Source organism: Abrus precatorius, unplaced genomic scaffold (genome assembly GCF_003935025.1).
Source record: "Abrus precatorius isolate BTA unplaced genomic scaffold, Abrus_2018 Scaffold6, whole genome shotgun sequence".
In the NCBI taxonomy this organism is placed as follows: Eukaryota; Viridiplantae; Streptophyta; class Magnoliopsida; order Fabales; family Fabaceae; genus Abrus; species Abrus precatorius.
The window spans coordinates 3,277,420-3,304,784 of record NW_020874406.1 but is presented as its reverse complement, the minus strand read 5'-3'; the positions used below and the strand labels follow the sequence as shown (position 1 = coordinate 3,304,784).

Here is a 27,365-nt window from a genome sequence, read left to right as displayed (position 1 = left end):
AAAATCGCCAACGGCGAGTTTACTGGCCCTTGCACCTCCTGCACCCGCTTGCATTGATTTGACGATACAATGCTTTTGACCAAACTAAAATCGCCAAAGGCATTTTTAGCTTTTACTGTGAACTCCTGAATGAACTATTCACGTAAAATTACATTTGGCATTTTTTTTGTTATGATTCAAGCACGCTGCAGTTCTGTTCTGACCTTTGCCATGCAACTATTCACGTTAAAATCACCTTTAACATTTTTTGTTACATTTCAGACACGTGTTAGTTCCACTTTGACCCTTGCCATGCAACTATTAACTCAAAATTGCCTTTGGCATTTTTAGTTATGCCATATTCTTGTACATGTGTAGAAAAAGCCATATTTCAGTATTTATAATTTATTAATATCATATTTAAATAACTTTTCCAGATATCAAACAATTATGATCATATAGTTCATGTTGTATTTTTATGAAAGATTAAATATGTATATATTAATGGATTTGGATCCTCTCACGTGTAAAAAATATTGAACATCATTATTTGTATTTATCTCACCATTTATTTATTTAACATTTTATTTAAAATAAAAGATATTATATTAATAGCATATATTGAAGGATTAAGCTCTCGTACAATAATAAAGTTATTGCATAAAATATTTTACAGATGACTCTAATTCAAATTAATTTTTTGATTTTTTATATTTTTTCTAAAGTCATTTATAAAATATTAACACTGGATAACATTTTATATTTCTTTTATTAAAAATAAATTTGATTCACATGACTATTACAAGTAGTCAAATAAATTAATACCTTTTAAGTTACATCAATGGTTAACGTGTCATATCCAACATAGGTAGTTTTTTTTTTTTTAATTTTAACTTAAACATATTTTTAGTTTGTGTAAATATTATTAAATATGATTTTAGCTCTTTTAAAAATTTTAACTTAAACATATTCAAAGTGATTACGTGATATCTCTATTGAATGAATACAGTGTGTCACGTTGATTCTATTCCACGTAATATTTATTTTAAAAAAAATCGAAAACAATAATAGCAAGTGAATGCATTCGGTTACGTACATTCTCATTTCTCATTTCTCAGTTGTTGCATTCATTTTTTATCTTGACCCATGCAAACACACACAAGATAGATTTATAGAAGAAACCTGTGAAAGTGACCATCTCCTTGTAACCGTGTTTTGTGTGATTTTGATAGAAAACAAAACGACATCGTCGTTTCGAAAATGGCGACCATGACGAGCTTGATCGGACTTATAAACAAGATCCAACGTGCATGCACGGTGTTGGGGGACCACGGCGGCGAGGGATTCTCTCTCTGGGAGGCTCTTCCCTCCGTCGCCGTCGTTGGAGGACAGGTTTGTTCCTCTTTATAACTTCTTTGTAAAGTTCCACTTTTCTTTTTTAGGTTTTGTATTGTGATTGACTGTGTGTTTGTTGAAAACAAATCAGAGTTCAGGGAAATCATCAGTGTTGGAAAGTGTGGTGGGAAGGGATTTTCTGCCACGTGGATCTGGTAATCATCACTTCCTCGTCGTTTTTTTCCTGTTAACACATATTTTTCTTAATTTTGATGCTTAATTAAGCATTTAATAAAAAAACTTATCTCATGATATTTGACAATAAAATTTCTTCAAATAAATTGGAAGGAAGCTATTCAAATATGTTGAATTAAATTTAATAGAGTTGTGAGTTATTTTTATAAATTTTTTATGAGCTCGTTCAAACGGTTTCTTTAACATTAAAAATTTCAACACTGTATTGACATAATAGTGTTTATAATTATTTAATATGCTCTTTTTTTTATCATTAATTTAATAAATACCATGATTGTTTAAAGTTTATATTTAGCTTCTCTAAAATGAGAACATGTAAAGTTGGAAAGTAAGAAACAATTCTCTTTTGAATTGTATTCAAGTATTTAGTAAACATAACTAAGTTTAAATTAAAAGTAGACAGATTCTCACTCTTTACGTATTCTAAAATTAGAAGAGACAATCCTTAAAATTTAATCTTATTATCTGTTTAATAAATACTACTTCAATTTCATCAATGTCGTGTGTGACATGGAAAGGCACCGAAGTTTGAGCCTCATCCAAAAATAGGTCTGTTATATTTTCTTTTGGCATTTGATTAGATGAACAAATTCTTTTGAACTTTTTTAATTTATTTTTTAAGCATTTTTTTTTTCAATGCAAGAAGAACTTTTTTCTTAAAAAATGCACAAAAGGACCCTACGTCATTTATGATTATTGGATCAGAAAAGGTGAAAAACTTAAGAAATAATATTTGTTTAGTTTTTCTTGCCTAGTCTTGTACGCAAGAAAAGAGATATTTTGAGGGAGAAAATTGCATTATAAATGGATAGCAGGTGATCCTTTTTCTTTTCATTTGAAAGCAAGGATTATTCTTTATTTTATCAATGATAGAGAAGAATGGTTGTTTATTCATATGAATGTTTTTATGATATTATTTTTCATTTTTTTAGGTATTGTCACACGGAGGCCACTTGTGCTGCAACTTCACAAGACAGATGATGGGCAGCAGGAATATGCTGAGTTTCTTCATGCACCGAGAAAGAGATTCTCCGACTTTGGTAAATGATGTTTTTGACTTAAGAAGATGTTTTTTCTAATTCGGTAAGATTTGCAGTATTGATAAGCTGACATTGGTGAAGCCACTTGTATAGACTTCAATTGATGTAATGTTAATATGCCATCTCAAATTTGTTGAATATATGGGATCATGAACTTGATATTTTGTACTTAATTCAGTTTAATGAACCACACCCCTTCCCATAGAGGGTATATATGTAACCAGAGCGGCAAGATTTGTTGCTTACTATGATAAACAAATCCATCCTATTTACCTATGATTTACAGTTGAATTAATCTTTCTTCAAAACCAGCTGTCGTTACAATCATAATGCAGAATTATTTGTCTTTATAAGAGAAGGGCTGTGTTTGTAGATGAGATTTATACTCTTTCAAGGCCACTTATGACATGGGTATGCTGTTAGTTTCTATGTCCATTGTTAAGGATGGCTTATACTATCTCTATGACAATTAATTGCATTGTAAATTGTCAATTAACGGATTCTCTTACTTTAATTTCCGTACTTAACTCAAAAATGCATTACAAATTCGTTTTGTCTCTACTCTCTAGATATAATGGTGATAACTCCAATATTGGGTTGTATTATTAATGAAGAAGAAAATACGGCAAAATCAATTCTGCAATAAACAGAAACATTATATGACACATTACACATCAATTTGCTCTCCATAACTAATTTCTCTTTCTAATTCCCATTCTTCCCCTTCCTATTTCTCCTACTATGTGTCTTCCGAATTCAAGGCCCGTGACTGAGTTGGACTGGACTTGTCCACTTATGTTAATGGGACCTAACACTATCATACAAGCTAAGTAAGCGGGAAATTTTCATCTTGAAAATGCGCACAATGTGCCGCAGCAGAATCACCAGAAAACAGAATAAATCATGAACTGAGATCAAAGATTAGCGTTTTATTTTGGCTTTGCTGCAAACTTCAAAATGAATTGTGAGAAACTGCACTAAGGTGGGTGATACAAAATGAATGTGTTATTCTTAGGGACAGTTTTTTTTTTTTTTGAGTAATTTATATTTTTAACAATGATTATAATCAGTACTTTTATTTTAAGAATTATTATCTGATATAGATTTTCACTATAAAAGTACAACTAATCTTGGATGTCCTATTTTGGATTTTTTCATATTATTATCAATAACTAATATTGATTTTTCTGGTAAATCTTTGTGACTTTTGGTTCAACATCATTGAGAGGACAAACCTAGTATTTGCCAATAATTGCAAACAGGTTGCTTCCCAATTACTTCCTGACAATGCAACATTAAACTGGAAACTATTTTTGTACTAGTCCTGCACGTTACACTAATATAGGGGGAAACAGTTGGGAGGTCTATGAGTTTGCAGCATGTCAGTAGTGTTAATACTATATTCCTACTGAGTAGTGCTATCCAAAAGAATTGTTTCTCCTTAGATAGAATATTTGACTGCCAAATTTCCATGTGAAAATGGAACATGTCCTCACTTGGAGAATGAGACATAAACCAAGAGTAAGACTTACATGTTCATGATTATGTCCTGGAAGAATTGGGAGTTCAAATAATCCTATCTCCGTCAGCAGAATTTTGTTTAGAATCAAGTGAATGCAGAATGGGATCTGATTTATTACTTTGTGTATCATTATAACTTTCAACAGAGATTAGGACCCAGAATATAAAGAAAAAAAATTTTGGATGGGTGAATTTTGTGAAGAATAATAGAGGATATAGAGATATGGCAATGCCTCTGAGAAAGGAATATTCCCAGAAAAATTTCCTTTATGACCATTTAAGGTTAATCTCAGCCCACAGAGACATGTTTTGTGGTCTAATAGATGTGCACGGTAATCTTAGCTCACAATTTTACCATTTAGCCACCATAGCAGTGTTTTTGGACACCGGATTCCCTAGACTGAAGAAACCCCTGCCAACTAGATAATAAGATGACCTCAATGCTCAGCCCCTCTTGACCAAAGGAAGTCCCTAATAATTTAGGAGTCTTTTGAGCCAGTCAAACTGAAATGCAAAAGAGGGAAAGGATTTGAGGAGGAATTGTTGGATTACAGGTAATTTAGGTATAGAGGGAGAGAACAGAGACAAAAGAGACGTTGGGTAATATTTTGATGTATTAAAATGAGATGTACTTGTGTTGATAAAACTTGAAAGCATCACCCCTATTTATACTAATAATTCTAACTGAATAAGAAAACAAATCATGAGATATTAAGAAATATAAAAACTAAGAAAATAGGAAAACTAGTCTTAAAAGATAATCTGCAAGATATTCTAAACTATTTTAGGATAGAATTAAGATATTATCTGATACTCTAAATAATTTTAACATATGATATTGAAATTATAAGATATTTCAATACTCCCGCTCAAGCAAAGTTTGTTTCAAATAAACCCTTTCAAAATATAATATAGCAGGGTGACCAATGGCAATTTCTGGTGAGATATTGGAGAGTGGTCTAGACCTCACAAACTTGAGAAACAACTATGAGCATGGCTAGAATTAATCATCCTTTTCCTTCTTTCCTAATGAATGATTTGTTCTTGTGTGTGAGAGCATGTGCAATGATGACTTCGGCTAGGATTTTGGGGTTCAGTCGGTCTGAATGGCAGTGCTAGAAACAAATGACAGGCATAGCGAAGGTGCTTAGGATTTTTGAAATGAAGGCTGCTAAAGAAAAAATACCGCAATGAAGGAAGATAGGATATTGACAATGAAGGCTGGACACTCACATTTCAGCAATGTAGTCTGACAGTATCAACATATAGGCCCACAATAAAGGTTGGACATTTACCTTAATAATGAAGGCTTACAATGTCAATAGGTCTGCAATGAAGGCTAACGATGTCAATAAGTTGGCCCACAATGAAGGCTGCACACTCACATCTCATGTCAGAAATGAAGGCTAACATTGTTAATTAATAGGTTTGCAATGAAGGCTAGGCATATGATGGTTGATAGCACCAAGGATGGTTCACCCCTTTAAGAATAGACACTAACAACAACTTCATTTTATCAACACTGACCAAATAGTATCCTTTTTCCGTTTGGTGGATTCACCCATTTATCAGTATTTGTTACGCTGCACCAAAGTATACAGCTAACCATTTGCATTGCTCTACTCTCAATGAAAATACCAAACAATTTCAAAAATATGGAAGGAAGATCATGACCTAAACTAGAGTAAACCAAACAAAGAGGAACTGATGAAAAAATCTAGACGATCAGCAATAAGAGGCAATATTGACAAGGCAACATGTGGGCAGTAGGAACAACAAAAAAATGAGCATAAAAGAGCTTAAGAGGTTCTGAATAAGATGATGTCCTTATGAACACTTGAAAATCAAAGAGCATTGATGGAATATGTGTCTCAACTACACAAAGGGCTGGATATTTATATTGATAACAATTATATCAGCAATGATTACAAGATAATTACATAATATGCAGTTAGCTAATTACGATAATTACAAAAATACTAATTTCTCTAATTATATTTACGATTACAATTACTATTATTAGTAAAAAGTTATGATCCATTACTTGATTTAATGGTTTAGTTGATATTAACTATTCATAATGGAAGGCTTGTGTTGCTTATATGCTAGTACATATAAGCATAGAGAGACTGCAACAAATCATTCAAAGAAAACATAAGGATATAAATCCTCTAGTGAGCACATTGTGAGAGATAAAGAATTCATAGAGAATTCTTCTTTGTAATTTTGTTTTTTCCTTATTAAAGAGATTCTTCTTTAGTTTTACACAGTATATATTTCTACATCAAAGATGATTTATCACATCAACTTGGTATAAGAGCTATGGCATTTGCGAAGTTTGATGTTGATAAATTTATTGGCAAAAATAACTTAAACTTGTGGTGGTTGAAGATGTTCACTCTCCTCAGGCAACAAGAATGTGAGTTGGCATTGGAAAGAGAATCAAAGTTTCCAACCAAGCTTACATCTACCCAGAAGAATGCAATAATGAAAAAGACAGTATAATGTTATTATTGCTAGGTGATGAAGTTTTGGGAGAAGTCTTTGGAGAAAAGACCTCTGACATGCTTTGGACAAAAGCTTGAAATTGGTACATGATAAAGCCTCTCCATAATCGTTTTTGTCTGAAGAAACAATGATATACTATGCAAATACATGAAGTTGAGTCCATCATAAACATATTGAAAATTTCAATCAAACTGTTCTTAGTTTGAAAAACATTGATTGTGCTGTGGATGATGAGGACCAAGCTGTTCTTAGTTCTTTGCCAAGAGCTTATGAAAATTTTGTAGCTACAATAATTTTTGGAAGAAACTCATTGTTGATGGAGGAAGTGAAAACAATCTTACAGTCTTGGGAATTAGAAAGGTGAATTACCAATTCATATGGTGGTACAAGCTTGGGTGAAAGTTTAATGGTAAGAGGAAGAATGGAGAAAAGGAAGAAGAGTTTTGAAAGAAGTAAGTGTAAGTTACGCAATAAAAATAAAAATAATAACATAAGTCATAACTGTAAAAAAGAAGGGCACTAGAGAAGAAACTTCTTGGAGCTCAGGAAAGATAAAACAAGTAATTCGGAGTTTGGTGGAGCTGTTATGGCCTCAAAAGAATTGGATGGTAGAAATGTTCTCTTCATTTCATCTAATGTTAATGATGATCATTGAATTCTTGATTCAGCATGTACTTTTCATATGACAACTATTAGAGATTGGTTTGTCATGTTCCAAGAGGTTGACAAAGACAAAGTTCTGATGGAAAATGATGGTGCTTGTAGCATAATTGGTAAAAGTACATTGCAAATCAAGATGGTTGATGAGATTGTGAGATATGTGCCTGAACTTCACAAAAATTGAATTTCTTTGAGCACTTCAGACTCTCGGTTGTTTATACTGGGTTGAAGGTGGAGTCTGAAAAATTTCTAGAGGCTCCTTAACAGTTTTTAAGGAAAAGTTGAAGAATGGACTATATATCTTGCAAGGTAGCACGGTGGTAGGTGCAACCACAATTTCTTCTATTTCTTACCTTGACCAAACTCATTTGTAGCATTTGAGGTCAGGCCATATGAGTAAGCGTGGAATGTATGAGCTTAGCAAGAGAGATTTGGTTGGTGGACATCAAACTGGAACGGTAGGTTTTTTTTAATATTGTATTTATGAAAAACAATACATATTCACAAAATGTTTGGATTTATGTCTTGAAATAGAAGAGTGATGTATTCCTCAAGTTCAAGCAATGGAAATATTTGCTGGAGAAACAGACGAAGAAGGTCAAATGACTTTGGAAAAGATTGGAATTTTGCAATTGGGAAGTTTGATAAGTTTTGCGCAAATCAAAGAATAGGTCGTCATGAAACCATGGGACATACATCACAACAAAATGATGTAGCAAAACGAATGAACAAAACATTGCTTGAGAGAGCTCATTGCTTGCTTTTAAATACAGGTTTGCCTAAGCAATTTTGGGCAAAAGTAGTTAATACTACATGTTATTTGGTGAACAAATCTCCTTCTACAGCTGTTGATTGCAAGACCCCAAAGGAGTTGTGATCAGACTCTACTAAAATTTATTCAACTTTGTGTGTATTTGGGTGTCTAGCTCTTGCTCATGTTAATAAAGGGAAACTGGAGCCAAGAAACAAGAAATGTATATTTTTGGGTTTGGGTTATAAAGATGGAATAAAAGTGTAGGTTATGGGATCCTAAGGAGTTAAAGCTCATGATCAGTAGAGATATGACCTTGATGAGAAATTCATACTTAACCCAAGACCACATGAGGACCATGATAATAATGTTGAAGTTTATGGTGTTACCAAAAATGTATATGTTGAAACTGTACCTCTTAAACAAAACTTAGAGGAGACACATGATGAAGTCACAATAACAAAGCTTTATATATTGGCTAGAGAAAAGCCAAGAAGACAAATCAAAGCACTAGAAAAGTATGGTGATTTTCTTGCTTTTGCACTCAATATGGTAGAAATATAAAGCATTGATGAAAAGGCACCCAATTTATTCCATGAGACAGTTAATTATGATGAGGCATCACAGTAGATTGGTGCCATGAAAGAAGAGCTCGAATCCCTCCACATCAATCAGACTTGGAAGCTTGTTGAAAAACCAGTTGCTTAGAAGATGGTTGCAAATGGATACTCAAGAAAAAGGATGAAGTAAGGTTTAAAGCAAGGTAGCAAAAGGCTTTACACAAAGACAAGGTATTGACTTTAATGAAGTTTTTTCTCTTGTTGTGAAGCATAGTTCCATTCGAGTTCTTCTTGCTTTGGTGTGTCTACATGACTTGGAGTTAGAACAATTAGATGTACAAATTGCCTTTATAGATGGTGATTTGGAGGAAATGATTTACATGTGACAACTCAAGGAGTTTGTTGTATTAGGAAAAAAAGATCATGTTTGTTTGTTGAAAAAGTCTATGTATGGGTTGAATCAGTAACTCAAGCAATGGTATACACAATTTGACTTGTTTATGATTGATATTGAGTATACAAGAAGTGAGTATGATAGTTGTTTTTATCATAAGAAATTATTTGACAACTCTTATATTTACTTGCTTCTTTATGTTGATGACATGCTAATTGTATGTAAGTGCCCAACTAAGGTCATTAAGGTGAAGGCACAATTAAGTGGTGAATTTGACAAGAAAGATTTGGGTCCAGTGAAAAGATTTCTTGGTATGTAGATCATACGAGATCAGAAAGCTGGAAGATTGTGCTTATCTCAAAAGAGCTGTATTGAGAAAGTTCTAAAGAGATTTGGAATGCATAATGCAAAGACAGTTAATACCCCTTTTGCAGCTCATTTTATGTTGTCTACAAAAATGTCACTACAAACAGAAGAGGTGGAGCTCATGTCTTTAGTACCTTACTTTAATGTAGTTGGAAGTATGAGGTATCACATGATTTATACTAGACCAGATATTGCACATGCAGTGAGTGTTATTAGTTGTTATATGGGTAATCTAGGGAAGGCTCTTTGGCAAGCTGTGAAGTGGATTCTCAAATACTTGAAAGGTTAAACTAACATGGGATTTAGTAGAGGAATAAATGAGGTGTCATACTCATATCATTGGATTTTGTGACTTGGACTATGCAAGTGATCTTGATCATAGGAGATCATTGACTGATTATGTTTTTACGCTTGGAGGTAGTGCTATAAGCTGGCGTGCAACTTTACAGTCCACTGTTTCCTTTTCAACTATAGAGGCAAAGTATATGGTAGCTATAGAAGCCTTGAAAGAAGCTTTATGGATCAAAGGTCTTATTGGTGATCTTGGTGTAAGTAAAAAAGAATTTACAGTGTTTTGCAATAGTCAAATCATAATTCACTTAACCAAGAACCAGATATATCATGAGAGGAAAACATATTGATGTCAAAATGCATTTTATTCATGATGTCATAACATGAGTTGATGTGTTGGTAGAAAAGATTGCTACTTCTGATAATCCAATAGATGCAATGACAAAGGCTCTCTCATTGATAAAGTTCAAATGTTGTTTGGGTTTAGTTGGTATCTGAAGTGCTAGTTGACACTCAAAGCTGATGGAGCATCATTGCTAAGAGATGGAAACAAAATGGCTTAAGGAATTCAAGTGAAAGTGGGGATTTGTTATGAGTGGCTTGAATAACAATTACTATTAATAGTGAAGAGTTATAATCCATTATTTGATTTAATGGTTTAGTTTATATTAACCATTCATAATGGAAGGCTTGTGTTGCTTGTATGCTATATCAGCAAAGAGATTGCAACAAATCATTCAAAGAAAACATAATGATACAAAATTTTTAGTGAGCACATTGGTGAGAGATAAAGAATTCAAAGAGAATTCTTCTTTGTTCTTTTCTTATTAAAGAAATTCTTCTTTAGTTTTGCACAATATGAATTTCTACGTCAAAGACAATTTGCCACAACAATATTTAACACTCCTCCTCAAACTGGAGCATGTAAACCATATGCACTAAGCTTGTCACATATGTACTTAATATGGTCTTAAAGGTTTGGTGAATACAAATTCTAGTTGATCATTTGAATTGACAAAAATTTTGGTGATGACTTCGAATAGGATCTTTCATGAATAAAGTGACAATCTATCTCAATGTGTATTGTTCTTTTGTGGAAGACCGAATTTGAGGCAATATGCAAGACTGCTTGGTTGTCACAAATAAGTGTTCTTTGTGTGACTTCTCCAAATCTCAGTTCTTTAAGAAGTTGTTTTAGCCAAATAAGTTGACACATGGCTAAGGCCATGGCTCAAAATTTTGCTTCTGCACTGGAAAGAGAAACCACATTTTTCTTTTTACTCTTCTAGGATTAAGAAAATAAATCTCTAACAAAATAAATTAAGAAAATATGAGATGTATTTTCATCATTTGTCTATTGAAATTATATATGGCAATAACATTAAATTTCATAATAGTAGAAACTGAACTTTGATTTCCTTTTCTGTCCCATGCAGCTTCTGTGAGACAGGAAATTTCAGATGAAACAGATCGGATAACTGGGAAGACAAAGCAAATTTCAAATGTTCCAATTCATCTCAGCATATATTCTCCACATGGTATTTATTTTCATTACCCTTTGATAACATCATAGAAGCAGTTTAATTTATATCTTTTAAAACTTTGTAACATTGTTCTGGGTACTTTTTATCATTTCCTCCCTTCTTATTATTCTTCTCTTCTATATTTCTCAGGATGTTTTCTCATACTTTCTTTTTCAATTGAACCAATGTCTTGGATTTCCTTCTTGTCAGTTTGTCCTAAGGAACTGTATAATTTATGTTGCAAGTCTTGTTCTAAACTTCTTACGTCATGGATATTGAATAATATTCATAGTATCAAATCAAGGACAGATTGGTCCTATAATGCAGCAGTAATCTTATATGCTCTCAGTGGGTGCTTCATATAGCTTAAAGGATTGTTGTGAGAAAATATTTTTTCTTGATTTCTTTTAAGTCATGATCAGAATGAAAGATAGATTCAAAGTGCCAAATCTCTAATTTCTGGTCTTTAGTTAGTGATCAACTCTGTGAACAGCATTAGCTCTAAAGCTAGTGAATGTGTAGTGAAAGAAGGGGAGCCGCGGGGTGTTGCACCTGAGTGAGTGAGTCTTAATGTCTGTCTGGGGCTGATCACTTGGGCTCTTTCCCTCCCAATTGCTTATTCTGTCAAGAGTCAACTAGCTACGCCACAAAATCTAGAAAGGGAGCAACTGTTGGAGATGGGCCCAACAAGACCCCAAGTTTGGAGGGTGAAGTAAACAGAACAAAAAGCAAGGGAATAGAAGGAGGTTATGAGTTAACATTGTTAGCATCCTCCTTATGAAGATCAAAGGTGGAGCTCTATGCTAAAGTCAGTTTGGTTCAAAACGTTTTGTTCTATTGTTTTCTTCGTGGTTAATATCCTGCAAACCAAAGCTATTCATCACACAATTACAATGATTTGTTTGATAAGGTGATCACTTTAATTGTGTAAACTGACCACATTTGAAGTCTTCTAATTTGGTCTGCAATTTTGTTTGTGTTAATTCTGTGGGGTTCAGGCCCTGGGCCTCTGGTGCAAGAAGAAATTTATTAAGATAATGATTTTGAAAATCACTGTATACTTTCATGTAACTACAATTACTCCAAATTGTTAGCTTTGATGTAGTTTCCACTTTCCAGTTCAGTTCAAATTTCCCTTATGATCTTTTATATTTTCTGAGCATTTTCTGACCAGAAAAGATAACATCCCCCTTTTTTTTAAAAAAAAAGTTGTCTCTTTTGAGGTAAATGACTTTCTTTTTGGCGAAAGATGAAAATTTTATACTTGAAAAAAATCATAGGCTTACACCAAGAAGAAGCCAGTTTCCCAATCTTTTAGGATTCAAGGTGAGAAGAAGACCGATAGAGGTTATAACTGGAAAAGTGCATCAAATGGAAGATAGTCTGATAAAACTGGGTAGCGGAGGAGACCTGAGAAATCATTTGGAGAAACACTAGAGATGATCTAAATGCTCTTACTGAAAATTTGTTTTTGATAGAAGCTAATGGCATTTATTGATTCATGCAGCTGCCCCTACGCTGTAGGATAAGTCACTGCTGTTATATTTTCTTAATATGCTGTTCTTTTAGCTTGTTGGAAATCTTAACTTGATTAATTTCTTTTGGTTATAGAAACCGTTTCTAATATCAACCCTTCTCAGTGACAATATGCACAGTTTCTTCTTTGCTAATAATTCCCACTTTCCCTAACACTTCGATTTTAGTAGCATGATGATTTTGCATGGCTTTGTCTGCAGTTGTGAACTTAACCCTCATAGACCTTCCTGGGTTAACAAAGGTTGCTGTAGGTAAAGTTTCACAAATTTGCTGGTATTTTCAGACAAATTATATGACATTCTGAGAGGACCCATCCTAGTTTTTAAAGAATAACAGAATTTGTGCTTCTTTCACAGAGGGACAATCAGAAACCAGAAACTATTGTTCAAGATATTGAGAATATGGTCCGTTCTTATGTTGAAAAGGTAATTGTACTCTTGATGTAAAAAGAATAACCATATATGATTGAAAATTGTATTAAGCAAACATGATTATGACCTTGACTAAATCAGAGTTACTAATGGAGAGAAATTAATTCCATATACTATAAACTCCATTCATAGAAGATAGCATCTATGATTAGACTTCAATACTGGAAATCATAGACAAAAGCTTCATTAGTAGGTTCCTTCACAGTGATTAGAGACAGCATGAAGATCATTTCTCTTAAAGCAGTCATCACCATTTGCCCATTAAGTTATAGTTAGCTATAAATTCAGTATTAACCTGATTGATGCATGACCCGCTAGCTTTTATTTGAATACTGGAATTTGAAACTGTAATCTATGATGCACAATAATGCAAAATTGGCAATGTATCGTAACTGTACTGGATAGACTTGTATTATACAACTGCCTCAGAATCAAAGCTTCATTTACCTTTAATATACATTTTTCTTTGGATAATAAGGAGATTGCTATCATAATTTGAATATAAATTTTTTATCTAATTTTGATTAAGATTATGCTTTCTTAATGAATTTTTCATGAGAGTAAATATCAATAGTAATACAATGATGATAACAAACAAATTAATAAATAAAGAAATATAAGCAGTTTATAAAAATAATTATATTTTGCTTAATATATTTTTTCCTTACCCAATACTTGTACCTGTACCGGTGCAACATAGATTATAATTGGATTTAAGGACACACTGTTTACTACAACTAATGACAATAACAATAGTGTAATTTCTGTAAGTTGTAACAAGTATACCAAACCAATAAATATGCTTCATCCAAATTCAGTCTCTGGAGTGAATCATATCATTTATCTTCTCTAGATCTCTCGGATGCAATCTAATTGAATTTTCTGATTGTGCAGCCCAACTGCATTATATTGGCCATCTCTCCTGCAAATCAAGATATTGCCACCTCAGATGCAATAAAAATTGCAAAAGAAGTTGATCCATCAGGTCAGGCTTTTTTATATTTGACTGAATTTCAAGCATAGTTGATGCTTCCTTCTTTTATTATCTTTCTTTCTCTTTCCATTTTAACTAGGAATCATTTAGAAAATCCTTGGTTATTTTATTCTTTTTTCAGGGGAAAGAACATTCGGAGTGTTGACAAAACTTGATCTTATGGATAAAGGAACTAATGCTGTTGATGTATAGTTCTGTAACAACTGCACTGTTATCTTTGGTTTGATGTTCAATACCGATTTGTTTTCCTTGTTCCTAAGATCAAGCCTATCACCTAGTGAAAATTTAATGTATTTATGTGAATCTTAAAGGTTCTTGAAGGAAGACAATACAGGCTACAGCATCCTTGGGTTGGAATTGTTAATCGTTCACAAGCAGATATTAATAAAAATGTTGACATGATTATTGCTCGTAAAAAGGAGCGTGAATACTTTGAGACTAGCCCTGAATATGGACATTTGGCACATAAAATGGGTGCAGAATATCTTGCCAAGCTTCTATCTCAGGTACTCTCTGTAATATTTTCTTCACATTATTTTCTTTATCATTGTAGTTGTATTGGTGTTTTTTTATGTAATTGTAAGTAACTTCCTTTCTTTTACTGGCATTTTCACCTCAGCATTTGGAGCTTGTTATTAGGCAACGAATACCCAGTATCATTGCCTTAATAAATAAAGCCATTGATGAGCTTAATGCAGAGTTGGATCGAATTGGCAGGCCTATAGCTGTGGATTCAGGGGTCAGAACTTTGACCAATGCTGAAATCAATCATTTTAGATCTGAAACTTGCTTTTTGCTTGTACTTATTAATGTTACATTTTTATAGGCCAAACTATACACCATTTTACAGATGTGTCGAGCATTTGACAAAGTGTTTAAAGAACACCTGGATGGAGGGTAAGTGCTCTGGTTAAGCTTTAGCATTTGTCTGTAAATTATCCATATTTTTTAGTGATCTTGGTCATTTATTTATATACAGTTTTCTACTAAAATTTCACTCGTACTTTATGCCGTAATATTGCTTTCCTTGTGTGCATTTATTCCTTCATCCTCATGCAGAAACTTATTGTTATGATACTTTTCTTAATAGCTAGTCTCCTTGCAATTTACTTTTATGCTATAACTGTTTGATAATGAAGAATGTTTGAGGATAGTTTATTAAGTCAGGATAGCAATTTCCGATACCCTTGCATGGGTTGCTAATTGCTGGAAAATGGAGTACACCCCTGACATTTCTCAAACAAAGTCTTAGCTTTGATTTAGTAATGATCCTTCTAGAAGTAGTTCAGAAACATCAAATTGAGAGACTAGAATTTTTATGCTAATGAACCAATTTTGTTTTCTCATTCTCAACTAATGCTTCCTTTTATGAAAACAGAATATATGAACTCAATAGGGCTCTCTTTGACAGCAAAATCATAAAATTTCCACTAGCTGAACAGCATTAGCATATCAAGAAAGTACTTCCATCAGTTCCATGTTATAAAAGTTGAAAGGCAGTTATCTCCTGCTTGAAAATTCTCCCTCTTAGGGGGGGGGGGGGGTTGTGATATTTTATTTTTTTAAGGGCATTATTAGTTTGATGAAAGTTTAATTTGGTTCTAGATGAGATGGGTTTTATATTTTGTATTTTACTCCTGTTCTCTTTCGGTTGAGTATTTCTTTTGCTCTATGTGTTGCGCTAGTTAGAGGTTTTGTATCCTTTCATTTCTTTATCATTTGTGGGTTGATGATTTTGAAATTAAAATGTTTTATGGATGGAATCTCCAAAGAATTACATCTGTTTGTCTTTTGAATTTCAATAAAATTTTCTATTTATGGGATTCATAAGGAGTTTTTTTCATTTTGTGATTGCTTGTGTGCTTTGAAACACTTACTAATCCACTTAATTTTGGAATGAATAAGTACCATTAAACCCTTTCATCATGAAGATATATCTTGAAATCCTGGGAACTAAATTGTAGATTCAATTTTTTAATGTTTCAGTGATTTTTGAATATTGGGATGCAACCGAGAATTTGGTGAGATCCAATGTGTTATGTAGATATAAAATAACTCGTAGGACTCTACTATTTTTCTTAACAGCTTAAATCTTTTTGGTTGATTTAGGTTTTTGACATGTACAAGTCTTTATAATCACTATGTTAGGAGTTTGATTCGTGTCTCATTCATTCTTTTAATTAAATTATATAGGTCTATGCATTGTCCATACTTCAACCCAAATGAGGGCTGATTTTTTATGAGGTCTGTTAGAGACATAAAACTATTATCAGTTAGCTTAAGCCTTTGGCTTGATTTGTTTCTTGACAATGCACAAGCTGAAAATGCTTGTCACTGTTTTTGTCATTGATATTCTACCAATAAAAGAAGGCTATTGCTTATATATTTTTTAAAATGATGGGTACAAAATTGCTTAGTACTTCAGGGAAAAAGTTAAACTGACTCACTTTACAAGAACAAAGTAATTAAAAAGAAAGAAAATCAATTGTGTTTAATGAGATACACCTTTATATTATCTCAACTGGGGTTGGTTCAACTGGTATATGCTTGATTCCCTTTAAGCAAGGTCTTGGGTTTGAACCATGTGAATGGAAAAAGTTCCTGCAGGGAGAGCGAGCCCACCATGCTATGGATGTTCCCAACTCAAACAAGATTGTCTTGTGTGGAAGATACCTGCAGTCTACAGTTAAAAAAAGATAGATCATTATAGTATTCTATTTTTAATAAAATACTTTTATGCATCTATTTTTCATTATTGTTTTTAGACGTCCTGGTGGGGACCGGATATATGGCGTTTTTGACCACCAATTACCAGCTGCTTTGAAAAAACTCCCCTTCGATCGTCATCTTTCCTTAAAGAATGTTGAACGAGTTGTTACAGAAGCAGATGGTTATCAGCCTCATCTAATTGCTCCAGAGCAAGGCTACAGAAGACTTATTGAAGGATCTATTAGCCATTTCAAAGGCCCAGCTGAGGCCTCTGTGGATGCTGTAATCCTCTTGACTTTATTCATTTATCTGTTTAATATGTGATTGAAATAGCAGATATTAATATGCTTGAATACAATTGTTTATGTATGATGTAATTTACATCATTGTCTGGACATCCTGCTCGTACACCATATTTAACATTTAACTTTTAAGTGAATTTTTCTCCTAGCAAGTATTGTTCTTTTACATCCATGGACAAAGTTTTTGCTGAATTCTTATGAGCACACCCTGTCAGTGCGGGAGAGTGAGCTTATCTTCTACTTTGTGCCAAAAGCCTAAGGCTATTTGCATTTGTACACTCCAAGCTTGATATTCCCCACATGTCATATGTCTAGCCTAGTTGTGACTTGTCTTCATGTTTTAGCATAGAAGGCCATTGGTATACAACATTTTCTCTGTTCTTCCACAGGGGCTGTGAGATCACAGCTTCTGATACCATGCTGAATTTTTACGAGCAGACCTTTCAAATTTTTCAATGTTATGAGAGAGTGAGCAAGTCTTCTAGTAGACTGTGCTTGAGAGATGCTACTTTATCCAAAATGCCAAAAGCTATTTGAACTTATGCACTCTAAGCTTTATATCCCCCTTCTCTCATTTCCAACTAGTGTGAAACCTCTTCATTTTCCAACAGTTTTAAAGTTTCAAGCCCAAATGATTACTGATGTGAGCTATGGCGTTATCTGAATATTTATGAGCATGTAACAATATCTGTGTGTATCTGAATTCCTAATTAACTTTGTTGTGTTTTTTCATTATTCCTTCTTATCAATCCAAACTCAGGCTATAGTTCCTAAAACTCTAATTGTATGCTGTAAAAGTCCTGCACTCAATATCTTTTTACTTTCTCAACCTCTTTCAGATGATCCATCAATTCCCAAAATGGAAACACGGTTATCTTTAACTCTAAAATCCATAAATTAAAAGGATACACCCTTCCTCAAGTCTATCACATATTGATTATTAACCTGTGTTTTTTCTTTTTATTCTTTCTACTGTTTTTACCTATTAGTGCATGTTTAGTTCAATTTGTTTTGAAGAAATATAATCACTTAGTTGGTTAGCTTTTTGAGTGAGATTTAGAAAAGTACACAATTATTTTCCTAGAATTCAAGCAAAATTCCAAGCAAGCACTAGTATTCAAATAGTAATGTGTTTCTTCTATTTATTAACTAGCATTACTTAGTTGGTTATTTTATCAATGTTTGCTCCACGTACAAATTGTTTTCTGTCTTCTACTTTCAGGTCCACCTCATTTTAAAAGAACTTGTACGGAAGTCAATTGCAGCAACTGTGGTATGCAACTTTTTTAAGATATAACTCTTTCAGAAAGGCCCCAATTTTCAAACAACATGCATTCTAGTGTGATGATATTTATCTTAGTCAACAGTTAATTAATCTTTGTGTGAGAAGTAATGTTAGTGATCCTTTGCTTGTGAGAAAAGTAAATAAATGCTCCAGTTCTAGTATCACCATCAAATATTAAGAGCGTTCTTCTTTTCTGTTGGAACAAAAAATGAGGAATTGGAGGTCAAAAAAAAAAAAACTGGATGTCGGAGGAGAAAAAGGTTATAGGCATAAGGAATGGTGTCCCTAGAAAAATCACATAGCACCTTTTGGGGATGGATTTGGCAAAGCTCAAGTTGACACAGAATAGCTTATACTTCTAGAGTAAAAGAATGTCTTTGAATTTTTATTCATATTATAGTCTAAAACTCTTATAATAGAAACACGTTATGTAAACTTAAGCAATATGGTTATTCTTTTCCCTCCTTTCAGGACTTGAAATAAAAAGTCTAGGACTCCATCATATTGCTCTAATATTGTAGATTGATAGACTAGTACCAAGAATTGAGGTAAAAGATGATTATTATTCAAGAAAGATTGAGGTTTTGCCAAGAAAGACTCTTACAGAACTAGAAAACAAAAAGATGATCTCTACCAATTCAGTGCAATTTGAGAGGCACTGGTTCTCTCCTAACTTGTCAATAGTTCTATCTTCTACTCTCTACATATTGTCCAATACATTTTATAAGCTCCCTTCATTCTAACTAAATCCTTTGGGCCCATTATTAACAAGTCCATTTTGCCCAATCCGCCAGGTATAGACCCATTTTATTATGGGTTTATTTTCATTATTGTTATCATAGATCATTAAAATTAAGGAAACTAACTGTAAATCCTCATTAGGAAGTTTGAAAGAATAAGCCAGAAATGGTTAACCTTCTGTCATATTAACAAAACCTGTCAAGAGTACTGTTTATTTACATATACAGGAAATTAACAATACCTGGAATGCGCTCCTATTTCACTCAGGATTCAGGAACAAGGCATATTGCCTCAAGTAGAGAGAGAGATCAGCTTGTCAATTGTGAGATAGTTAGAGCCTTTGGCTTAGGAGGTGCTGTCTCTTGAAGAACTGTTGAGTGTGTGTTTATATTTAAGTAACTTGGGGAGTTCCTCCTTGTGTTTCCTAATAAAGATGCCAGATTTCTATCAATTTTACTCTCTAATAACTTGATGGCATGTAGGAATTGAAGAGGTTTCCAACACTTCAATCTGATATAGCAGCTGCTGCAAATGATTCTTTGGAAAGATTTCGAGAAGAAAGTAGGAGGACAGTTACACGGCTGGTTGATATGGAATGTGGCTATCTAACAGTAGAATTTTTTAGGAAGATTCACCTTGAACCAGAAAAGAACCCAAGTCGTAATAGTTCTACTCCTACTCCCAATCTGGACAACACAGATAATCACCTCCGTAAAATTGGTAAATAATTCTCTTCCTTCTCACTGCATGCGCAACACAGAATCTACATATTAAGATTTCAGAATTCTCCCTCTTGCTCCTGGACTGATAATGTAAATTATTGGTTCTACTAAATTAAGGGTAAGTTGGTGAATGATGTTGAATGAATGTTTTTTGAGATAAAGTGATTAGAGATGTGTCACAAATTGAAAGTACTAACCCCTATTGAGATTTGAGATAAAGTATGGTGGTCACTTTAACCCCTAAATTTACTAAATTCTCATTTTAACTCTGATTTTGGAAAAAGTTATGCATTTTAATCCTTTTCCACTTCATTTAACACCAAAAAGAATTAAAGTGAATACATTTTGCAAAATTAGGGAGTAAAGTGAGGATTTATATAGTAAGAGGCTAAAGTGACCAATGCTAATTATTTTAGGGACTAGAATGGGATTTACTCCACATGTATTGATACTCAATTCATGATTGTTAAAATATTGTGATTCTTATTTCAGGATCAAATGTCAATGCCTATATCAACATGGTTTGTGATACACTAAAAAATTCTATACCAAAAGCCGTGGTTCATTGTCAAGTTAGAGAGGCAAAGAGATCATTGCTTAACCAATTTTATGTTCAAGTTGGCAAAAGAGAGGTATGTATGGGTTAATATCTTGTTAATTTTTTTTTGCAAATAGATCTAATTTCTACCTCCTTCCATAAATGTATATTTTACATGGTTTATGTCAGAATATTGGAAAATATCTTATCATATCTTAGATTAATCTCTAAATTTAGTTTCCCTATTTCCTCACATATTTTAGGGTTACCATATTTTATTATCCTAGCTTATGATTTATTTTCCTAATTAGTTAAGATTATGATTAATAGAAATAAGGGTTAGAGCTTTAGATTGTATGAACATATACTAGAGAAACAATGAGATAATATTTTAGAGTTTATGAATGAAAATGTTAGGCATTCATATGCTAGACCATGTGGGAAATACAAGTAAGGGGAAGAAGAGGAATTTTGGATGGGATGACCTTGCTTGTGGCAAGGAGGATAGGAGGGAGAGAAAAATGGCTAGAGGAAGGATAAAAGAGAGAGAGATAAGGGAGAAGGTAGGCTATCAATTGGGTAGTTCAATCTTTGGATAGGAGCTGAGAGCTCCAGAAATTGTGTAAACATCCTAAGTCTTTCTGATTCAATAATAAAGATTCATCGTCATTCTTTCATATTTATCTTTTTTAATCTTTGAACCCTAACAATAATTAAGATGTCCAACATAGCCCTCCTCCTATATGTTAACTTTTGGACATGAGTTAGTTCCAAGTTTTTTAACATATACGAATAGAGATGTACATAAGAAACCCTAATGGGCCAGGCCCATTACGAATACTCATAACAGTATAAGCTAATCCTAATACAACTACTCATTACACATTTGTTAGTTGATCATCCGTCCTAACATGGGAGATAGAAAAAAGATTCTTTTGAACTTTTTTTGAATGAAATGAAAAACCACTTTAATTTGTTTCATTCTTTCACGAAAAATTGAATTCAATGAAATGAAAATGTTAGGTTGGTTATCAGACCAAAGTTTCATAGAACTAGTGTTGCCAAATCCCATCTCCTCCAAGATTTGCTTAACCCATGGTAGCATGCTAACTGGAAAAGTAATGTCCGGCCTAGTAACATTTAAGTAATTCAACTTCCCAACCAATCTTTTGTATTTCTGTGGTTTAGAAAATGGGATTTCATTTGCTGTTAGCTTCACTCCTTGCTCCATGGGTGTCTTACACAGTTTAGGTCCCTTCACACTGGTTTCAGTCAACAGGTCTAGAACATACATCCTCTGTGAAAGGAAGATCCCTTTCTTTGAGTACATAACTTCAATGTCCAAAAAGTCTTTAGTCTGAAACTTGGTCTAAAGATACATCTTTAGTTTGTTGATTCCTTCCACTATCATTACCTGTAATAACAATGTCATCAACATAAACAACAAGTAAAATGTAACCAAGGTTAGTTTGTTTATAAAACTCTGTATGATCAGATCATAGGAGATTCTATTTGCCTCTTACCTGATTTTATAGCAGACCAGTTTTCTTTTTTAGGAACCAATTTTGCCTATAAATCATTGAGCTGTATCTCAAATGAAATAATAAGATAAATAATTATTCCCTTTTTCTCTTTCTAGTATACAAAATTATTCTCTTTCTTTTCTGGTACTAGTGTCCATGTTTGTTTAGATTCCAAAGCTTGAATTTCTTCAATCAAAATAAGCACCCTTTGATACATTCAGACCTCCATCTTTAGCTGAGTACCAGCACCCTAAGGCTTAAGGGTTCCTAGAGAAATTATGTTTCCAGTCAGGAATATGGCAAACTTCAATCGAAGTTCTGACAACACTATCATCAATTGGGATTTAAATACTGCTCATTAAGATAGGATCACTATCAACAAGTTCAAAAGATGGTAAAAAGGTCCATAATAGGATACATTTGAAAATTGCATTTAAAACTGAAAATCCTTTCAGTTTTACTCCTCTTATTAAAAGAGACAAAATATAATAAAATATCATCATTAAAATCACTTTCAATAGTAACAGCTTTAACATATTGTGAAGGTTTCTTTTTTCTTCTCTTTCTTGTTTCTTCTTTAACATAAAACAATAAAAAATGTCTGTCCAATTTTTTTGTAATAGTGACAAGTTTTGTCAGATTTATGTTCCCTAGATTTGGTTGTCAGATTTTTGTTACTAGTGCTCTTTTTTCATGAACTTCAAGATCAAACTTTTCTTTGGACAATATTTTAAATTTAACATCTTCAAAGAGGTTACATGATCTTTCTTATTTTAAGTATTTTGTAAGTAGAAGGACAAGAAGCAACCAACAAAATAGTTTTACTTTCATCTTCAATCTTAATAACAATGTTTTTCAAATTCAAAATAATAGAATTGAACTTATCATGACGTGATTAAATGGTGCTACCTGCAATAATGTAGATTGTATGTAACCCATCTTGAGACAAACTTATTTGGAAGACTTGTGATTCCAACTTCAGCCTCAATTTCAAAACTATAGTTTTACTGGATATTTCACGAAGAACCTTCTTGGACAAGTAAAGTTGGTGCTAAAAGTTGTCATCCAACTCATCCCATTGCTCATTAATTTTTCATGAAAGTCAATTTCTTCAACTTCCCATCTAGTGATACTTTTATTTGGACTTGTCAAATGTAAAAACTAATTAATCTTGCCATTAAACTTCTCAAAATTAAATTTGTACTATAGACATAAAAAACTCCCAATTGAATAAGTGCTCTTAATACCACTTTTTAATTCATGTGCATCATACAAAAGCAGCTGATCAAATCTATTGAAAAAAAGAGAAGCAAACAAAATAATAAAAAGTCAATTAAGGAAAAAAAAAAGCAATAAAAATATGAACATTAGTGGTAAGTGTAAAACTCTTCAGGTGAGAAAGAAAAACTACTTGTGATCACAAGAAACATAATTTCTCTACCAAAAGAAGAGTACAATAAAAATACTTTAATGAGGATGATGAGAAAATTTTCTTTATAAATTCTTGCTCAAAATGAATTTCTTTCTTTAGCTAAATATTTCTCAGACCTAACATATTTGAAATGTGATAATGATGCTATTAACTATTAAATAAAAGTGTACTGGCATGTAAAGGAGAAATTTGGCCTCTAACTTCAATGGCTTGAAGTGGAGAGAAATTTAGTCCATTAGTGTATTTAGCCCAATATTCTCCACATTGGCTTATTTGTCAGTTTCTCAGTCGTGTGAACTTCATTTACTACAACAACATCTCAAATGAAGTACTTGATAATGACTAGTCTTTGTAACACTTTGCAGTATTTTCTTATGTAGGATGTCGCTATATCATAACTATTATTAATGATTTGTATCATATTATTTGAGTTTATCTTAAGGCATAAATATGAAACTCTCTTCACTTTTAAGAAGTGAAAATTTCTTGTTGATAGACATATAAAGGAAATCTAAACAAAGGAAAAGGTCAAGAAGCCTAAAATGGATAATGGGAGAGAGTTCTATGAGGGTGAAGTCATTGAGTTTTGTGTACATCATGGTATTGATGGACAGAAAATCATTCCAAGCAAGTCCCAACAGACTGGTGTTACAAAACAAATTAATAGAAATGTAATTGAGAGTTTGTTGAATGCTCTCAAATGTTGATATATTGCATAGACATGAACTTTGGGTCAAGGTAGCATATATTGTGATACTCGGTTAACCGTTCTCCATTTTGTCACTTGACATCAAAATTCTAGAACCAAATTGATTAAATTAATTTAATATATAAACGTTTTAATGGTGGCAAATTAGCTCCAAGAGCTATTAAGTGCATTTTCCTGTGTTATGCAATTAAGTCTTAGAAATATCATCTATATTTTTATTTTAAATTGTGCAAATTAATTCTAGCAGACAATCTCTTGTATCTTCTTCTAGTAGTACAAGTAATTTGCAAAATACTAAGAAGGTGGAGTAAAAATTATAGTTTGCTGCTTTTAAAGTCGATATTCCATTTTACCCCACGAATAGATCTACTAATATAGTATTGATGATCGTGATAATATTGCCACTTCTCTTATCCAGTCATATATTGATGATAATTCTATGGCCTAAGGATAAACCAAGAAGGTAGATTAAAAGGCCAACTAGGTACACCAATGATGATAAATTGACTATCAATGAATGAACCATTACAGCAGGTACATGGTGGTGTTGAGACTATCTGCTTTATTGAAGATGTTTTTTGTGTTGTTGATTCTTCAAAATGACTTATGGCTATGAACAAAGATTGATAATCTTCATAAGCACTTGGGATTTAACAAAGCTTCCTAACGGGGAACAACATTTAGATGTATAAGAAGTACTACATTGCTGAGGTAGAAGATCCTAGGTGCAAAGCTCAATTAGTTAAGACAAAATAAAGGGATGAACTGGATAATGGAAGTCCAGTTCATCACTCATCATTATTTTTAATATTTATTATTTAAAAATTAATATTTAAAAAAAGTGTCTAAAAAATATTAAATTTATTTTGAAAAAGTCTATATCCTCACTCTCTCTTCTTCCACCATGTTTGGCAGCACCTTCACTTTCTCTTTACCTCAAATCCATCAACAGCACCTTCTTCAGTGAAAATATTTATTTTGTTGGATATCAAGTGTGGAGCAATCAGTTTGGCTGACACGGTTTTCCTCAAAATTGAAAGCCAAGTTTGTTTTATTGGAACAATTTGATTTATGGATACTCTCAATTGTACGGACCCTATGAAGCGCTCAGCCTTCACCTGAATGCCTGAACGTGACTCCATTTCTTGGAACACACTGATATCAGTAACACGGCTTTGGGGTTCACTGTCTTAGTACGTTGTGGAGATGTGCAATCAGGATTTTAGACCCAAATTCATGACGTATGGTGGTGTACTCGGTGCATGTGCCAGCATCTCTGATCTGGAATGGGATAAGCATTTGCATGCTTGGATTCTTCGCATGGAACATAATAAGCTGGATGAGTTTTTGGGAAGTGGGGTCATAGCATGTATCCCAAATGTGGTGTTGGATCATTTTACTCTCGTGGCTTGGGAACTACTTCATGGGTATACAACCAAAAGTGGGATGGATTCCTCTGTTCCCCATATGTAATCCATAAACAGCACCTTCTTTAGCATTCGATGGAGGGTTAAGGGTTTTGAGATTGGAGATTTCGGCAGAAGAGGAGAGAGAGTGAAGAAGGTGCTGCCAAACACAGTGGAAGACACATACTCACAGAGGGACTTCTTCAAAATAAATTAAATATTTTAAGATTTTTTTATAAATATTAATTTTTAAATAATAAAATATTAAATATATGATATGATTATTTTAAAAATGTTAGATATTTTAACAATTTTTTTATTCACTAATTTTAAAAGATATTACTTTTTATAAAAAACAAAAACATAATTAAAATTGTTTAAAATTGAAGCGTCTTGTACTAAGACAACTTGGATTGGGTATATAACATAAATCAAATCAGTTCTGCCTCAAACAGTGCTGTTGTATCAACTATGTATGGCTTATGGGGCATTCGGTAAGACTGGTTTTTCAAGCTATTGGCAAAATGAATTCTTTTAGTGAACCTATTACTTCATGCACATTACACTGTCTCACCATTAGCCAATAAGGACTTGGTAATCAAATTTGAGCTACAATATTTTAGATAATAAATCTTTATAGTATGCAGGGTTATGTGTTAGAATCTTTGATGTGATTTTTATTTTTGATTATTTACTGTTCTGAAACTTCTATTATCCTTTGATTTTTAATTTTATGATTCTCTTTCTCATTATAGTTCTCACTCATATAATGAAAGATTTAAAGAATTCTAACATAAATCCATTAGTTTCAATGTGATGTTTCTTTTGATGGTCTTAATCTATTAGGATTTTCTTATGCTCTCTTTTTTTTCTTTAGTTTTAATTTCATGGTTAAGAGAAAATATACTTTTTTTTATCGCCAGAAGACTATAAATGAGTTAATCTATTTTTTTTAACTCTCATTTTAATAATAACTCTTTTATTCTATTTAAGAAAAAAAAAGAGAGAGTTTCCTTTTAATTGTATATATGATTATACTGTCACTAACTCTATTTTTTATAATTAACAACAATCATATCAAATATTTTAATTAGAGTTAGCTCATAAATTACACGAACCATTAAATAAATTATTAAAATAATTTAACATTAGGATTTTCTTTTACTCCACACATTAGTGGCTCTCAAGTCTGACAACTTGGTGATAAGAGGCTAAACAAAATTGTTGGGTGTATGCAGAAGGATCAATTGGGGGCCTTGTTGGATGAAGACCCTTCACTTATGGAAAAGAGAACACAAATTGCTAAAAGACTTGAATTGTACCAGCAAGCTAGGGATGATATTGACAATGTGGCTTGGAAATAATGAAATATCCCATTCGTTACAACGGATGTTGCCACGATAAGTTGTATTTGCATTTGCAATTAATTGATTCCTTTACCTGTAGTGTATAGCGTTGTTGTGCGTATTCTAAAAGGGTATTATTGTATTCTCCTCATAATCATCTTCCTACTTTATAAAATTAGTATAAAATGTGTGGATTTACTGTCTTAAAAACATGAAAAACATTTGATAATTTCTTCATCCAATAATTAGGAAGATTTATAAAATTATAAAACCCTCGCTTTGTGGGTTTTTTTACTCTAGCTCTCCACTGTGTTCTCAATGCCCGTCAGCAAGAATTAGAGTTTTCCTCAAAATAAAATTTGGGGTGACATTTTGCTTTGCATACCGATAACATACTGATTAATAATACTCGTGTAGATACGCACAAGCCCCCAACAGATTTTAATCATTTGTACGTTGTTCAAAAAGGTTTACTGCAAAATTAAAAAGTTATTTAATAACTTGATAT

At 32.8% G+C, this 27,365-nt stretch overlaps 1 protein-coding gene across 1 annotated transcript; it reads left to right on the top strand.

The window, feature by feature from the left end:
- The first annotated feature begins 1,239 nt into the window (after positions 1-1,239).
- Positions 1,240-26,902, top strand: LOC113868938 (dynamin-related protein 1C-like). The gene is made up of 16 exons (XM_027504955.1): positions 1,240-1,371; positions 1,466-1,529; positions 2,502-2,609; positions 11,097-11,198; positions 12,920-12,975; positions 13,088-13,144; positions 14,045-14,135; positions 14,266-14,330; positions 14,456-14,650; positions 14,764-14,883; positions 14,971-15,041; positions 16,910-17,135; positions 18,378-18,428; positions 19,664-19,901; positions 20,396-20,535; positions 26,750-26,902. The coding sequence occupies exons 1-16, from the start codon at positions 1,240-1,242 to the stop codon at positions 26,873-26,875; spliced, it is 1,842 nt and encodes a 613-aa protein (XP_027360756.1). The 3' UTR covers positions 26,876-26,902.
- The last annotated feature ends 463 nt before the right edge of the window (positions 26,903-27,365 follow it).